General features: G+C 47.4%; 1 protein-coding gene across 2 annotated transcripts in view; it reads left to right on the top strand.

The window, feature by feature from the left end:
* SCN10A (sodium voltage-gated channel alpha subunit 10) overlaps positions 1-17,193 on the top strand; it is a 69,277-nt gene extending 52,084 nt beyond the window's left edge. For both annotated transcript variants that reach the window (XM_037526652.2, XM_037526647.2), the window contains exons 20-27: positions 2,801-2,974; positions 3,476-3,598; positions 4,814-5,098; positions 6,172-6,225; positions 7,105-7,245; positions 7,792-7,896; positions 12,659-12,929; positions 15,576-17,193. In XM_037526652.2, coding sequence (XP_037382549.1) covers positions 2,801-2,974; positions 3,476-3,598; positions 4,814-5,098; positions 6,172-6,225; positions 7,105-7,245; positions 7,792-7,896; positions 12,659-12,929; positions 15,576-16,792 — 2,370 coding nt within the window. In that variant the 3' untranslated portion in view covers positions 16,793-17,193. The remainder of the gene's footprint in view (positions 1-2,800; positions 2,975-3,475; positions 3,599-4,813; positions 5,099-6,171; positions 6,226-7,104; positions 7,246-7,791; positions 7,897-12,658; positions 12,930-15,575) is intronic.
* The last annotated feature ends 567 nt before the right edge of the window (positions 17,194-17,760 follow it).

Genomic DNA, 17,760 nt, shown 5'->3' with positions numbered 1-17,760 from the left:
CTAGGGCAGGGCCTGAGAATCTGCATTTCCCGCGAGCTCCCAGGTGATGCTGATGGTGCTGGCCCTTGTGCCACTCTTTGGATAATAAGGCCTTACTGGTGTCAAGGTTCTGAGTTAGGTGACACTTCCTAAGTCCCTTGCCGAATGTTCAGCTGTGCAGCAAGGAAGGATGAGTCTCTGCACCATAGCTCAGGCTCCCTGCACGATCGCAACTATGCTTCCTGAGAAGCCACAGCAGACACAGGCACAGGAGGGCGCCCCTCATCCTCAGCTGTCGCACTGAGCACATCAGGAAGTAGAAGCCCAAAGATGTGAAGGCAACGACCTGCCTGGGATCCAGGCCAATTCGCGAGAGGGGACAGGAGCCCCACTTTCCTGACTCAAGGGTTTCCATGTGTCTTGCTCCCCAGATGCCGTGTGTCAAGGAAACATACCGAATACCTAGGCAAACGCCGAAATGTCAGCTTTCCCAGAAAGGGTGCCCAAACACTTTAGCATGTGGCTGCAGCCTTAGGGAGAGACAAAGGCAAATGGGAAGGCCTGGCCTGAGCGGTAGGAGGAAATGGGGGCCACCCCTGGCACAAAGCAAGGAGCAGGGACTGTCCTGCCAGGGAGGGTGAGTGGGAGGGAGAGGCAGTTTCTGAAGCTGCCCATTGTCCTGGCACCGGGTAGAACTGTCCATGGAGCCAGCAGTCCCAATACAGTGCTGGGTGCAGAGGTCATGTTGCAGGGCAAGGGCAGGCTGGCTGGCATGTTCTCCAGGCCTGTCCTTCCCTCCTTTCTGTCTACCCTGATGAATATAATAAGCACATTGGCCTAAGGGTTTTCCTCATGAGCTCCTGGCTTCTGGCTTCCCACAGGGCTTCTTTCCACATTTTCTTCTCTGCTGTCCCTCCCCTTCCTCCCTCTCTCTCTCTCTCTCTCTCTCTCTCCCCTGCCCACCCCCCAACCTCTGGCCCAGCTTCTCCAGACTCCCCAGCTACCCCCCTCCCTCCAACAGGGAGCCAGATCCTGCCCAGCTGCTGGCCCCACCCCAGCCCCTCACCTCCCCATCTCCTTCCCAAGGGACTGAACAGGCTGGCACCAAATTTAGTCTTCCTTATGCTTTTACTTAGAGTACTTTTTAAAAAATAGCATGAGTTTTCATCTGACAAAGTAAAGTGCAAGAAAAAAGCAACAACTTGAAAATGATGGGGAAATGCAAAGAAGAAATATCGCCCATTTTCCTATCACTCAAAGAGAATCTCACGTTGAAAACATTTTGGAACACTTCTTTCCCACCTTTCCTGTGCGTGTAATATGTAAATATTACAAAGATGAAGCCGCCTTTCTGTGTGCTGCGATTTCTCATTGCACGGCTCATCCGACGGCACTTCATGGCTGCAGTGTGTTGCTTCACAGGAATGCGCCACAGTTTATTTTATCAACCCCTATGCTTACTTCTAATGTGCACTGAATATCTTTATGTATGCTTTTTGGAGAGGTTGACTTATTTCTGTCTTAGTTCCAGTCTTAGAAACAGAACCGGAAGCGGAGATTCTTGTGAGAGCAGTTTGTGAAGGGGGTGCTCTGAGGTGGAGCCTGTGAGGGAAGCAGGACAGAACAGAGAGGGAGACACATGGCTCCCTGTCTTCCAGCCTCAGCCTGGTGCCAAGGGAGCCTTGTTCCCCTTGAGGCAAAGGTCAACCTTTTATTCATTTATTTATTTATTTATTTTTTAAATTTTACTTTTTTTTCCCCTTAATTTTGATATATCATTGTTCACTTTGGTACAATATCTGATCTCTCCCCTCAGGTGTAGTTCCCACAAGTCTCCCACCATCACAGAACCCGTGACCCATCACCATGGTCCCCTGTGCTTTTCCCTGCCCTGTGTTGATCCCCACCTTGCGCCTCCCCTGCCTCAGGGTTTGCCTGCAAGTTTTGCCTTTTTCCTGGCACTTTGTTTGGTTTCCCCATATTCCACCTATAAGTGAAACCATCCATATTTTTCTTTTTCCGTTGGGTCAGCCTTTTAAACTCAGTCAGTCACTGGCTTCTGGCTGCCCCCAGGGTGGGGTATGACCTCCAAGGTGTTTCCCAAGTTGGAAGCAGTCCCCTTCAGCCCGCGAAGTCTTCAGGAAAGGGGGCATGCAAGAGTTCTTTGCAGCTGACATTCACAGCAGCTGGGAGGGAGCACTGGCGCCTGGATCAGGACCGGTGGGGGGTTTGGGGGAGCCAACAACCTGCAGGATAAACTCCTGAAGGCAGAACTGCTTCAGCTTCCTATTACCAACTGACTTCACAAAAGACTGGTTTCCACTGCCACCCGCCATGTCTGAGAGTAACCCTACCCCACAGTTTCTCAACACTGGAGTCCCCGCACCTTGGCCATTCTTTTTCATCTTCACCAACCTAATAAAAGGAAGATGGCATCTTCTTTTTACTTGATTTTCCTTGATTACCATGGAGCTAGAATATTCTTTTTCGGAGGTTCATGGCAATTCTTGCTTTCATTGTTGTGAACTGCCTGTGAACATCCTTTGATGCTTTTATTTTTAAACCTAGTCGCTGTTAGCATCCCTTTGGTTCACTTCCAAAATCCAATTTGAGAAGGTGTCCTTTCTCACTTGCATCCAGCTCCCCTGCAAAGCAGAAGCAGGGCTTTGTCCCCATGGGCTCGGAGGAAGTCACAGCTTCCCCGCTACCCCATCTGACCTCCCCAGAGAAGAGCAAACAAAATGACGCCAGCTGCTGACAACCCTCCTACCACCAGAGCTGTGGGTCCACACCGCCTGCCTTTCTGCTCTCTTTTTTCCAGGCGTTTGAAGACTGTTACCTTGACCAGAAGCCCACAGTGAAGGCCTTGCTGGAATACACTGACCGGGTGTTCACGTTTGTCTTTGTCTTCGAGATGTTGCTCAAGTGGGTGGCCTATGGCTTCAAAAGTTACTTCACAAACGCCTGGTGCTGGCTGGACTTCCTCATCGTGAATGTGAGTGGCTCATGTGGGGTTTGGAGTCCTCACCTCTGATTGCTGCAGCTGGTACAAAGGTCAAGAGGGAACTAGACTCCATCCAGACTAGGACTCTTTGCACCCCACTTCTCTGAGCAAATACACTTGAGACTCTCTTTATATTCCTCAAAAGAGACTTTAAGTATAACCTCCATAAAAGGGACATCATCTTCCCAAGTCTCTGAAAATCAACCAAAGTTTCGGGGCTATTGGGATCTGGCTGTGCCCCTTTGAGGGGAAAGGGAAGGCTGATTTAATACACAGGGAGCTTGGCCACCTCCACACCAGCGTTTCAGATAAGTGATGAATGAAATCCTTAATGAAAGGAAAGGGACTGGATTCTCTCTCAGCCTCTCATAAGGAGGGAGCCAGGACCATGGCTCAGACTGAGGAGTGGTGGGAATGATTTCCTGTCTCCTTTCGCCAGGATTTCCTTTCTGGAACACTAGGGTGACTCTTTTGCTCTCTGCCTGCACTCAGATCTCACTGACAAGCCTCGTAGCAAGAATCCTGCAGTACTCTGACATGGAATCCATCAAAGCCCTTCGGACCCTCCGTGCGCTGAGGCCACTGCGGGCTCTGTCTCGATTTGAAGGCATGCGGGTAAGACCTCTCTCTAAGCTGCTCTGGCCTGCAGCCTGTGGCATCCTTCCCACCTCTATGCCCGGCTCACCACTGAGCTGAGCTTCCGGTCCCACAGGTGGGCTCTGGGTCCTCACCTCCTGCTCAGAGGCTGTTGTGCTTCAGTGTCCTAAATCCCCTCATCCTCGCTCGAGTCCCTTTGCCATCCCCTCTTCCCTTCGCACCTTAAATATCACATCTCCAGGGCGGAAACCCCACTCTCTCCTGTTCTAAGTGAAATGATCCTACTTCACAGCTCCACTGGCATCTCTTACTTCAATCTTCCAGCCCTGCCTTAATTACCAAATATCTCGAGAACATCCCAAGCTGTTGAACTTCCCGTGACAAATGAACTTTAACTCTCCATTAAATGTAGTGATGTCGTCTGCTCAGCAACTTGGCCACCGCCCATTGGAATGTGACTTCTCTCCTCCCTACAGTGGCCATCCGGTCTTGTGGACCTTGTCTTTTCCTAGATCCCTTTTCTATCCATCTCTACCAACCTCCACCTTGCCTTCATGCTCTTCCTCAGGATGGAATGCCCACAAGTCTGGCCCATTCTTATGGGGAGACAAGGAACTGCTGATTGTTCTCCCTCCCCTTCCTCATAATGACAAGAATTCTTGGTATGGAAAGTGAAGTTTTATTTTGTTCCTCTACCATTGACTCAAATAAGACTTTCTATCTCCCCCCCAAAAAAATGAACTTTTAACATCAACCCGTGCCTTTACAAACCCTACCATTGAAATGAACCTCTAGTGCTATTGTACTGCACTATCACAATTGAAAGAGTGTGATTATTTTGTTTTATTGTATCTCCATGTTGCTGATTTACAAAGAAGCAAGTTGGTGAATATGTATTTAGGTTTTCACTAATTCTTGAGCAAAGCACACTTTACACTTTCATGTAAATGTGTTTACACTTTTATTTTATGTGTTGCATTTAAGGAAAGCACAGTTCTAGAAGTCTGTAAGGGCAGTGGGACATTCACACACTTACCTGAGCACATGACTTAAGAACTCACCCATCTCTTCAGTCTTCAGTTGTTTCTGAGGTTAAACTCAATGACCCACAGCTTCTGCTTCTTCCAAAGGCCACTGGGTCATGAAGCAGCCTAAGTGCACGTAGAAAGAAGTGGGATCCAGCAAGGAGGGGTAGGCATTTGTGGGGTTCCAGTCCTTTGCGCTTCCCCCCAGGTGGTGGTAGACGCGCTGGTGGGTGCCATCCCATCCATCATGAATGTCCTCCTGGTCTGCCTCATCTTCTGGCTGATCTTCAGCATCATGGGCGTGAACCTCTTCGCGGGGAAGTTTTGGAAGTGCATCAACAACACCAATGGAGACTTCGCTCTTGTGCCTTGGCTTATCGTGGATAACAAATCCGAATGTTCAAACAATAACAACACCGGCGACTTCTTCTGGGTCAATGTGAAGGTCAACTTTGATAATGTTGCAATGGGTTACCTGGCCCTTCTGCAGGTGGTGAGTCCTGAGATCAATCCTGTCTCTTCCTTTGGCTGCTGGTAAAAGGAAGGGGTTGGGTCTCCCAGAAGAAGCTATGTAGATATTTTGCAAGGGGTAGCAGTGTGAGCCGAGGTCGTTCCCTAGTCCTAGAGACTACCCCGTGGGGCTAGATGACCTTGCCAGAAATCGTGATCTTCATGGTGCAGTTGGAACAACATGGACTATTAGAATAGAATAGAGGAGTGGGAATGGTGTGGGGTGGTGTGGGGTGATGACTTAGCACACACCCCCTGTACAAAATAGACATGATGCTGCAATTTGCAGCAACATGGATGGCGCTGGAAGGGCTCATGCTCAGCGAAATAAGCCAGAAAGAAAAAGAAAAATACCGGATGGTCTCACTCATAGCAGGAATCTAGAAAACCTAAATAAGGGACCAGGAAAAGGAATAACTATAAGAAAGTGAAAAAATCAAAATCAACAAAAAACTATGAACCAGAGACACTTTTTGGGGGTGGGGGGCAGGAGGGGAGGGATTGCAGTCAGAATGGGGGGGTTGCAGTTGTATGGGGAATATAAAAATAAAATTTATTATTTAAAAAAAAGATTTATAAAATTCTAAAATTTATAAAAAAAAAAAACCAACAAAATAGACATGATGCAGCCACATACTCAGTCGTCTACTGCACCTCATCTCCTAGAGGGTAATAAATTGTGTTCCATGTCAATTGTAATGAAAATGCTAGAAAATGCTAGTGGTGATGACAAACACATTCATACATTCATTCATTCATCCCTTGCCTTCATTCACTCATTCACTCTGCCATTCATTCATGTGTTGATGCTGTTTCTTATACATCTTATATCCACAAGTTCCTGCATTCCACCATTTGTTCATTCACTCATTCAACAAATAATCCCTGCGTAACTGTGTTGCACTAGGCACTATGCTCAACCCCTGGATACACAGACAGTGCTGAATGCAGGGGCCAATGTTCTATGAGAAACACAGACAAATACGTAAATCAAAGCACAGATTCCAGTATAGATGGATAGGGAGGCACTGAGTATTTTCTGCTCTTTGTTTCTAGGCAACCTTTAAAGGCTGGATGGAGATCATGTATGCAGCTGTTGATTCCCGAAAGGTAAGTCTCAGCCCACGATGGCCACTGCCTTCCCCTCTGTGCAGCCCACCCACACCAATCTATGTGAAGCAGAATGATGGTGGCCCTGGTACTGGGAGAGGCCATCATCCAGCAGCCTGGCACCCTCCTCCCAAAGCAGTGTCCAGTTGGCCCTCTCTTGGATATTTAAGCCCACCTCTCCTGTTCCCCTGCCATACCTAATTCCCCAGATCTCTCAAGCTCTTCCTCTGCTCACCATTGAGAAAAGTATCAGATAAAGGATAAACTTCCTGTGCAAATGCTAGAACAAAAGAGTACATGAAGGCATGAGATGGAATTTCAGGTCTATCATGGCTGTCAGGTGGAGGAGATGGTAGCTGATGGGGAAAGACCCTCTCTTGCTGTGGTAGACACTGTCAAGGCCCTGCCCCATCTCCCCTCAGCCCACCTCTGAGTCCACTGCCATGCTGAGCTTCTTACTCTCTGTCTGACACTTGAATTTCTTTCACTGCTTTGGAGCTTACTCAGCAGCCCTCTCCCCTAAAAGCAGGGACTTAATGTCCATAGGGGCAACCCTCACAGATAAGTCTTGGGAGTCTGTAGCTAAAGGCTCCAGCTTCCCTGTCCCTTTGTGATACTATCTTGAGGTGTGTTCCACACAGCTCCTTAGGGGCCGCCTACAGGATGGAGCACCAGATGCCACAGTGATGGCCTCTTAACAACATCACCTTCGTCCACTTTTCTTCAGCTCCCACTTCCCTCCCTCACCTTCAATCTTGCTACCTGGGATCACCTTCCAAATAAGTGACCTACACCAGGGTTTTGTCTCAGGGATGGCTTTTGGGGTGAACCCAAATTAAGACATCCCCCCTCCTCCCTGTGCTCCACCTTTTCTGGTAGCAGGTGGACTTGCAGCCCAAGTGGGAGGACAACCTGTACATGTACTTGTACTTTGTCATCTTCATCATTTTCGGAGGCTTCTTCACATTGAACCTCTTTGTTGGGGTCATCATCGACAACTTCAATCAGCAGAAAAAAAAGATAAGTGGGGCCCGGGTGTTGCTGCAGTCGTGACGACTCTTACACTGCCTTCCCCTTGCCTCCTGACCAAAGCCAGCACCTTCATAGGGCTCCGTGCCTGACCACACCCAGTCTTGACCTTTAATACCCACACCCGCCTTTACCACTGATGGCAATCCTGGTGTCTGAGGCTGCTGCTGGAAGAGCTTCCTGGCTCTGTGTCAACAGCACCCTATCCAGAGTGCCCATCCTCTTTCCCAAGGTGACAGTCTCCTTGGGTGTGTTGGGTGTCAACCGGGGGCCCCTTGGGAAATGCCAACAGGGAAAGAAAGGCTGTACATTTGCTGTCGATGTCTGGGCCCCTGACCCCAGAGCACTAAGCCAGGACAGCTTAGGAAGGCTAAGAACCCAAATTGGTAGAATCCAGGTCTCCTTGGGATAGGGAAGAAGGCCCTTTCAGAGAAGAGAGATGGCTGGGATGTCCTTTGCCTCTAGCATGGTCTGATTTGAGTATCCTTAGGGGTTCCTGGTGTTTTAATAACAACAGTTCGTTATCCTCTTCTGCACTTAGGGGGCCAGGACATCTTCATGACGGAGGAGCAAAAGAAGTACTACAATGCCATGAAGAAGCTGGGCTCCAAGAAGCCCCAGAAGCCCATCCCACGCCCCCTGGTGAGCCCAAGCTTCCCTCTAACAGGCATGCCCAAAAAGCCGACCCAACAGCCTACGCCTGTGTGGGCCAGGGACCCAGCCAGTGCTCCCTGTGGAGGAGGAGATCTGGGTTGATTTGGGGAATGAGAGTTCCCAGGCTGAAGGAATATAGGGTGAAAAAGAAGCAGCTCTGGTCTTCTGGCATGAACATACCTTCTAAGATGTTCCAAATAGACTCTTTAGGAAAATTCCAGTACAGGTTTGGGGCAGATTACGCTCAGTGATAGTAAGGGCAGTTAGAGCCATACTATGAAACGTTTATGTGACTGTGCATCATGATCTAGGTTGCAGTGGATGCCCAGCCTCACCCTAGATTCCACTCAAGACCTATCAGTAAACACAGAGGAAATGGCCCAAGCCCCACACCCCTGCAGTCTGGGACTCAATCATAGTCTTGATAAGGTGGCACACTAAGAACTAAAAAATCCTACACTAGTGTTTAGGATTGATCAGAACTCAAGTTATACTCCACCTTGACTCCTAATTTGCAAAGACCCTAAGACACATGCCCTCTCATTCCCCCACTAAGTACAATACCCACATCACACACGATACCACTTAAGTTCTTCTCAGCCTTCTGCCACAAGATGGAAGCAGACCTCTGGTGGGTCCCTTTTGGGAGTGGATAAGCAGGTTGGAAGTGAGAACATTACCATGTTAGCAATGTACAGCTAAACCTGTTCAGCAAATGTCAGCGCCATCCACTCTAGTGAATGGAATTAGCATTTTGTACCTTTACATGAACTTTCTGTGGTTAAGATGCATCATTTATGAGGACAACTACAGGTACAGTCCATGGCACACCATTAGCCCTTCCCTGCATAAGGCCAAAGCCTCAACAAAGGAGCAGGCCTTTCCCTAAATGAATCAGGAGACATACATTCTATCAGCCAAGGCATTAGGACCTCTAAATCAAGGCATGGGGTTTGCATAAGTTACTAAAATTTTCATGAGCACAGATTCTTGAAAACATTTATAGGAGAAAAAATATGATGACTTTTGACATGTTTTACTTGGAAGAAGTGGCCATAAATGCACTGCTATTCTCAATTGTGATAAGAAGTGTTACAGGGAGGAGTGATAAGATGGCCTGGAGGAGCAGAGATTTCCTTCCAAATCCCCCATGAGATCCAGATAACTGGGGTTGAATGAGCCTGACGGAAAGCCCCTAAGCCTCGGGGACCATCCCTCTGTCCACCAGTCCGATGAGCAGGAACAGGCTCAAAATTAAACAAAAAGATGTAGGTAAAAGGCAGGGCCAGTCAAGTCAGGGGGCTATGGGAGAAAGATCCTTTGACTTATTGAGAAACAAGCAGTTAGATCCCTGATGGCCATTATCAGGGCCTTGACTAATATTGAATCCACATTTGAAGTAGACACCAAGGGGTAACATTGGGCAAAATCATGGTGCTTTTTGGTACCTCCCCTCATGTACTGTTCAATCGCCCTATAGCAGCTCAGCTTCTCCCCTCTCATCAGCCAACCCCCAGCCACCACAACTTCCTCCTCTCAAGGAAGGCAGTTTCCCTGTGACGGGGTGAACTGTAATTCAAAAGGACATTCTCTCAGTACAGGGTAGAACTCTAATGTTGGAATTCCAGACACTACATGAGGAGTAGAAGTCAATGATTAGGCAGAAAGACCAATGACAAGTCATAATTTTTCCTAATTAAACCATAACCAAGATCGTCCAAGGTCGGCACAGGGGAGGCCCTGCACAGTGTGACCTCAAAGCCCAACCGTGTTCCTAAGAGTCACCATAAATTGTGCTCCTGAGGTTTTTGGATGGATAGGGGGTAGTTACTAATCAACTATCACACTATATTAACCTTAGTGGAGGAACATAGCTCCCTTGTTAATATTCTGATCCAAGCATGGCAAATACCCTTTCCCTTGTTCCCCTTAGGAACAAGGGAACACTTGAACAAGACTTTGAAGCCTGAGGGATGCTGAGAAGGAAAGTGTCAGAGCAGAACCCAAGCAGCACCTGCAGAAGGCTGCCCTCCCTGGCCCATGGCCTGTGCCTTCCTAGCTCTTGGCTGCCGTCCACGTGGCCCTTCCTAGCTTCTGGCCAGCACCCATGTGGCCCGCCTAGATCCTGGCTGGCATCTATGTGTCAGGCAGCAACTTGGCACCGCCCAGTGACACAAGTCTGATCATTTGCCCTCCTCAAAGTCCAGAGCCAAGAAAAACCCAAGGGAAAACAAAGACTCACCTTTGCAGGTCTCGTGTCCTAGCCGCTGAATTATTGGTGCCGGAGAGCTCACCTTCATCCCTGATGAGTCTCAGGAGGTCAAGCTGATCAGATAAGCAGAGCTCTGGGAATTCTGTCCCATAGGTACTTGGGTGCCATTTCATGGCTGCACCAACCTGTGACCATGTCGGGACATATATATACTACTTCTTGAGGCTGGTGAAACCCAAGTTCTAAATCTTATGCTTCATCCATAAAGCTGACACTACCAGAAGACTGGGAAGTTTTATTCTATAACCTTCCCTGCTACAGAAATCACTGAAAGCAGGTTTCACATACTTGACTTTATAGGATAATAATAGGCTTGAGAATATCACATCATCAGTCACCCACTTCATCATCTCTGAGAGCACTGAGGGTTGTAAAGGATTGATCCCTGGCCACAGGCTAAGTCAGGAGCAGCGAGTCAGCTGCTCCATTCCCCAGCATCTGAATATACACCGCAAACTCAATGCCCAGAACTTAGCAATGTTGTTGCCGGCTCCGGCTCTGGTTAATTAGAAGCCACGTGACCATAAATGGGTCTCTATGTATTTCACCATTTTCAGGGATGAAATGGAATCCCCCTCCCACTCAGAAAAGACATGAACCATCAGTTCTGCCTAGTCCCAGACCATTTGAGTCTGAATATTTGCTTTAACCTCACAGATAGCATGCTGCTCCCACCATGGAGCAAAAAGCAGCCTCAATCATAGCCCTTCTCTCCTCTGTCTGCTCTGTGGCTGCTGGGACTGATTCCTCTCATCTGCCTCACAGCCACTCACCCACACGGTATACACGCAGCAAGTTCCTGTCACACAGAATTAAATTTAATCAAACCTGGGGCAGTGGTTTCATAATTTTATTTGAATATAAATATGCACCCATTTATCCATCTACTTACTTAGCATTGATGGCATGTGTGGCACTATGTAGACATGGGATAGAGCAGTGAGCAAGATGCACCAAATGCCTGCCCTCTCAGAGACTGCTGTCCAGCGACCCAGGAAAAACCACTAGCAAGTATCATGTGCATATTAGTTCATAGGCTCGAGACATTGCCAAGGGAGCAAGAATGGGCTGAAGAGCAAAGGTGCCTAGGACTGAATCTTGAGGAGATCTGACAGTTAAAGGTTGGGTAAAGAAGAGTCAAGAAAGAACAGCCAGAAAGGCAAGGAAAGAGCCAGGAAAGCAAGTCATGATGGAGACCAAAAAAGGAGAGCTTCAAGGTGAAGCCTCACAGAGGCCATTCATGAGCTTCATAAGAACCATTTCAATGGCAGGCTGGGACAGAGACTATGTTGGAGTGGGTCGAAAGTGATTGCACACAAACTCAGTCAAGAAATTTAGCTGTGAAAGTGGGGAGAAAGGATGGTAGCCGGAGGGAGGTAGGAGGTGGTTCAGGAAGATTGTTCTCTAAGTTAGGGAAAACTAGGTCATTATAGAGATTTAGCTCAGGACCTGAGAGATAATAGCTTAGAGTGGCCAAGTGTGGCCAAGAGCCCCACTCATCAGTAATGCAGCAGAGGGACCATGAGGTTGATAAGTGGCAGCAATGAAGAAGAGGTAAAGATGGCTAACTAGGTAACACAGCTTCAAAGGAGGAAGGGTTTTATAAGACACAGGAGAATCAAAGTTTGGAAGTGACAATAAGGAATAAGAAGGACCTCAAATCTACCCTCTAGCTCTGCAAAGTCCTACCAGGAGCTTTAAAAAAAAAAAAAAACACTAAAAAGCCAAATAGAAATGATCTCTTAACTATCCAGGCTACTCTGCTTGCCTCCAAGAACCAAACAATCAAGACCTGGCCCTATAGCCTGTACCTGATTTTGACTATATCTCTGCAGCCCCAGGAATAGAGAGGATATTTGCAGGAATAAGTTGCACCAATATTCTTAACTTTACCCTTGCATCAAACATTTTGCAAGAATTTCTTGAAGTCTTGGTCTATTCAGGGCACTAGAGGGAAACAAAGTTTAAAAAGGCATGACCCCTGTCTTCAGGGAGCTAATTGACTAGTAGTAAAGAAGAAAACCATAAATAAAATGCTCAAACTCAAGACTGAAAGACTGTGGGAAGCCAAAGGACAGAGCAGTGTGAAGTGATCTGATGTGATGTGATGAAGGAAAACTCTCTGGAGGAAGTGGAGCTTGAAGAGAGAGCTTAAAGATCACTCAAAACCCTTGGGGTATAGATAGCCAAGATGTGGGACTGGAAGGGTATTGCAAATAGAAGGGAGAGCAGGGACAAGGACAAGGTGCCTGGTGATTTTAAGGAACTAAAGAGGCAATGAGGAAGTGAGGTAGAAACAACTAAGACTGATTTTGGAAGGAGTAAGGACAGGACTTGCTTTCTGCTTGAATGTGGAATGTGAGGGAGACAAAAGAGACAGACTTTGAAAAAATAATCTATGGAGAACACAGCCCCTCCAGATGCCTGGTTTATGCTGGCCTGAAGAGACTCTGATGCTATCATTTCTTGTTTTCTCAGAACAAGTACCAGGGCTTCATCTTCGACATAGTGACCAGACAAGCTTTCGATGTCGTTATCATGGTTCTCATTTGCCTCAACATGGTCACCATGATGGTGGAAACTGATGTGCAGAGTGAAGAAAAGACAAGAGTCCTTAACAGAATCAACCAGTTCTTTGTGGCCGTCTTCACAGCTGAGTGTGTCCTGAAGATGTTCGCCTTGAGGCATTACTATTTCACCAATGGCTGGAACGTGTTTGACTTCATTGTCGTGATCCTTTCCATTGGGAGTAAGTGGCATTGCAACTGGGGGGGGGGGGCCCAGTTCTGCTTGGGGTTCTTTTGGCTTCTCTTCTCAAAACCAGGACAGCTACAAATTGTCTTAGACACATGTTATACATTAGAGGAGGCCCATATTTACTGCCTTCAAAGAATGGCAGGCTTTCAATACTCCTAGGCCTCTCAGTGAAATGGAGAGGTCCTGTGGGCCTTCTAGTTGCTCTTGCAAAGTGTTTTCAGGTGCCTACTGTGTGCACAGCCCATCACCAAAACTCTGGGGCTAAGAGGGAATGATCACTCCTCCACAGAACCTAAGATGATAAAGCTCCCCGTGGGCCTACTCTTCTAAGCGGAGGGTGAGGGGGGCATTGTGAGATGAATCATAAGATACTTCCTGGAAACAGTGAAAAAAAGACTAGGACGAGACTATTCAAAGGAGATTCTTAAATCAGGAGTCTAGAATAAAATCTCCCTACTGTCCACTTCGAGAATACAAGTAATAGAGAAGTCAAGGGGTCAACACCAAGAGATCAGTGCTGTAATGGCCTAGTCTGGGTGTAAGTTAATAATGGACCCAGTGTCTGGGGATCAATGGTGTTCAGAGAAAATAAAGAGACTCAGGCTAAAGTGGGAATGGACTACCATAGTCTAGTGCTTGCTGAGTTCTGACCACTGGGCTAGGCTGCATGGACCTTCCCAATAGCCTTGAGAAGGAGTGTTCCTCACTTTATACTTCCAAATTTAGTCCTAGAGATTAAGAAAGTTATGCAAGGTCACACAGTTTGTAAAGGAAAGAGCTGAGTTTAGACCAGGCTAGTGTTCTCCTGCTGAACTTCCTCCCACCAACATCCACTGGACTCTCCTTGGTGTTCTGTGGTTTAGCCAAAGTTTGGCCCTATAAAGGCCAAATCCCAGTGCACCAGCTTTGCTTTGCATTATAAATATATCCTGAACTGTTATATGATGACATGCTTGCTTTTCATGTCAAGGCATATCTATAAATTTAATTTTCCATTGATTTACCATCAAGAGCTAATAGCATCTAAATACAACTTGGCAGCACTTAATCAATCACTCCACCCTGCTGCTGCAACCCAGACTTGGATTGTGTTAATTTGGAGGGTTTAAATTTATTTTTGTTTTGTTTTATTTTCCTGTTGCTGCTGGTGTTTGTTTGTTTGTTTGTGGGCAGTTTGCATTGTTTGTCTGCCTTCCAAAATGAGACACTCTCAAGGCCATTTTGATGCTCTATTAGAGAAGAGATCTTGTTTTTGTGACTTCCCATATCAGTACCCTAGAAATAAAATATGCTCAACATACTCAGTTTCACAAAGGAGATATTTTATCTACTAGTTCCTGTACAGCACCACTGGGGAGAAGTCACCCACTGGGATAGCTAGACAGGAGAAGAACCCACCTGTCCCTCCTTCTGTCCTTCCTCCCTCTCCCCCTCTCTTTCCTCCCACCAGCAATTGAGTATTAATTGTTATAAGTATAAAAGCTCATTCTCCTTGAAGTGGACTGGTTGGCTGGCATGATCTTAGTAAATTGTAAGGACACATAATGTACCCCCACAGTATAAAATGTCCCAGTTATATATGAGAAAGGGACTTTCATAAAGATTTTGTAATCCAAAATTGTAACGATTTCCTAAGTTTCTTCCCATTTCCGTCCTCCTCCCAACACAATACTGTGACCGCCCATATTCATGTGACAAAAGGTAAGAAGGGCAAGAAAACCAAGGGAAGCATGACAAGGAGGACTTGCCACCACACTCCTCACCACTGCCCCGCGAGTCCCATCTTACCTCATCTCTGGTGGTCCCAACAGGCCTCCACAACAACAGTGACCAAGCTCCACAAATCCTCAAGTTAGAGATCCTATAGGGAGACACATACACACTCCATCTCTCTAACCTTGCTCATAGTTGGGCCGGAGCGCTCTAAATGGCCCCAAACAAGCCCATCTACAGGCCCTAACATTGAGTTCAAGCACAGCTTGAAACGAAAGAAACAAATAGAAGCCATTATGCAGACAGCTGGCCATTCAAAGCCGTTCTGCTTTAGCTGTCAGCAAGTTGCCCAACTCCTCAGCCCCCCTTATAATTAATACCAGGCTCTGTACAATTATCCACAGGACCATGTGCCAGGAACTGAGTCAATCTTCACAGCAGGAGATAGGGAGATGAATCACAGGGGGGTCCTGGCCTTCACAGAGCCCAAGACCAGGATGGAGGAGAAGGCACAGCCCAAATGCTGAATTCCCAGGGAGGAGCAGGGACTGTGTTGTGAAGGTAACAGTCAAGGCCTGGGCAAGGTGGGCTGCAGTGCGGTCACTTCCAGATGCACTGGACAGCAGGAGGTAGGGTTTTAACCATGGAGGCTGACCAAGGAGAAAATATTCCGGGTGGAGGGCAAGGTAAGAACATGGTGGCAAGGGTGAGACTTACTTAAAGGGGAAAGGATTTATGCAGTTAATGCTTACTGAGCTCCTACTTTGTGCCAACCACCCTGCCCGCCTCAGAGGGCCCGGGCCCTGTGAATACAGATGCTCATGAGGAGGTTCATTCACAGCAGAGATGAGGGAGTGTGATCACAGCCAACTTGTCAGGGCTCATGGTTGCAAGCTCTAATTAGATCGTTTCCCCCTCTTTTTAGGCCTGGTGTTTTCTGCAATCCTTAAGTCACTTGAAAATTACTTCTCCCCAACGCTCTTCAGAGTCATCCGCCTGGCCCGCATCGGCCGCATCCTCAGACTGATCCGAGCAGCCAAGGGGATCCGCACGCTGCTCTTCGCCCTCATGATGTCCCTGCCGGCCCTCTTCAACATCGGGCTGCTGCTCTTCCTCGTCATGTTCATCTACTCCATCTTCGGCATGGCCAGCTTTGCCCACGTAAGGGAGGAGGCTGGCATTGACGACATGTTCAACTTCCAGACCTTTGCCAACAGCATGCTGTGTCTGTTCCAGATCACCACGTCAGCGGGCTGGGATGGCCTCCTCAGCCCCATCCTCAACACGGGGCCCCCCTACTGTGATCCCAATCTGCCCAACAGCACTAGCACCAAAGGGAACTGCGGGAACCCAGCTGTGGGCATCATCTTCTTCACCACCTATATCATTATCTCCTTCCTCATCGTGGTCAACATGTACATTGCAGTGATTCTGGAGAACTTCAATGTGGCCACAGAGGAGAGCACTGAACCTCTGAGTGAGGATGATTTTGACATGTTCTATGAGACCTGGGAGAAGTTTGACCCAGAAGCCACCCAATTTATTACCTTTTCTGCCCTCTCAGACTTTGCAGACACCCTCACCGGTCCCCTGCGAATCCCAAAACCCAATCGGAATATATTGATCCAGATGGACCTGCCCTTGGTCCCTGGAGATAAGATTCACTGTTTGGACATCCTTTTTGCCTTTACCAAGAATGTTCTGGGAGAATCTGGGGAATTGGATTCTCTGAAGGCAAATATGGAGGAGAAGTTTATGGCAACGAATCTTTCAAAAGCATCCTATGAGCCAATAGCAACCACGCTTCGATGGAAACAAGAAGACATTTCAGCCACTGTCATTCAAAAAGCCTATCGGAGCTACGTGCTGCACCGCTCCATAACGGCCTCCAACCCCCCAGGCATTCCCAGGGCTGAGGAGGAGGCCATATCACCCACGGATGAAACCTTTGTTGCATTTATGGCAAATGAAAATGGTGTGCTGCCAGGAAAATCTGTAACTGCTTCTGCTACATCTTTCCCCCCATCTTATGACAGTGTCACAAGAGGCCTTAGTGATCAAGTCAACATGAGCACCTCTAGCTCGATGCAGAACCAGGATGAAGATACCAATACGAAAGTAGCTACACCTGGGTCCCAGTGAGGATATTTCAGCATGGACATATCCAGTTCTGATGTAACCTTCTACTCCATAATAACTCTTTCCCACTACAGGTGGCAACCAGCTACCACCTCATCAATGCATGCCACTGGTCACCATGGAACTGGGCAGGGAGCACCACTGGTGCCCACCTTTGGAGAAGCCCCACACACTAACAGGAGTCAGAATCCAAGGGCATCTCCACTGTGACTTCCCTTTTGCTTTCCAGTATCAGTTGACAGTTCCCCTTACCTCCAGAAAATGTCCCTGGCCCTTTAATTTTGACCTAGACCAGACCTTACATTTACCAAGACGAACTTCTCAGCACTAGAACTTCCAAAGATATACAGCAAGGATGTTGCTAAAGGTTCAAGGTAGTCCTCTGTGAAATGCCACATAGAGACTGGCAGTGTTACTTAGGATTTTGCATGACTGCATGTTGAGAGCTGCCAGATAATTGCTCCATTCTGGGGTCACGCCTATGGTCTGTGTCATGCAAGACCTTTGAGGTATTCATTAAAATTAATATTTTTAAAGTTATGTCCAGACCAATGTTATATCTTAAAGCATCTTTTTTTTAAATTATATGATATTAACACATATTTCAAATCACTTCTCCTTCACTTTCAGGATTGCTGACATTTTCAAGTTTGAGTCTGAGGCTGAGAGGCGCAGGGAAGAGCACTGTCTTGGAGCTTGTTCTGATCCTAAATCCTACTGATTGACTAGCTGACTTTGGCCAAGCTCTTTGCCCTCTGAACCTTGGTGTCTCTACTTGTAAACTTGGTGGGAGCGCATGGGGCAAGAGGGTGGGGGATATACATATTCTCTCTAAAGCCCTTGCATCTCTTGCAGAACTCAATGGTGCCATATCCCAGTTTAGAGGAGGGATACCTTACCTTTTGAAGCTGCAATGGCCAGACCTTTTTTCTGTGCCGCTAAAGAGACAGCTTTTGGATACATTCCAGATA

The sequence above is a fragment of the Talpa occidentalis genome, unplaced genomic scaffold (assembly GCF_014898055.3).
Source record: "Talpa occidentalis isolate TD23 unplaced genomic scaffold, MPIMG_talOcc4v2.1 talOcc4.10, whole genome shotgun sequence".
Taxonomy (NCBI): Eukaryota; Metazoa; Chordata; class Mammalia; order Eulipotyphla; family Talpidae; genus Talpa; species Talpa occidentalis.
Note: the sequence above shows the minus strand (reverse complement) of the source record. Positions and strands in the feature narration are given on the sequence as shown.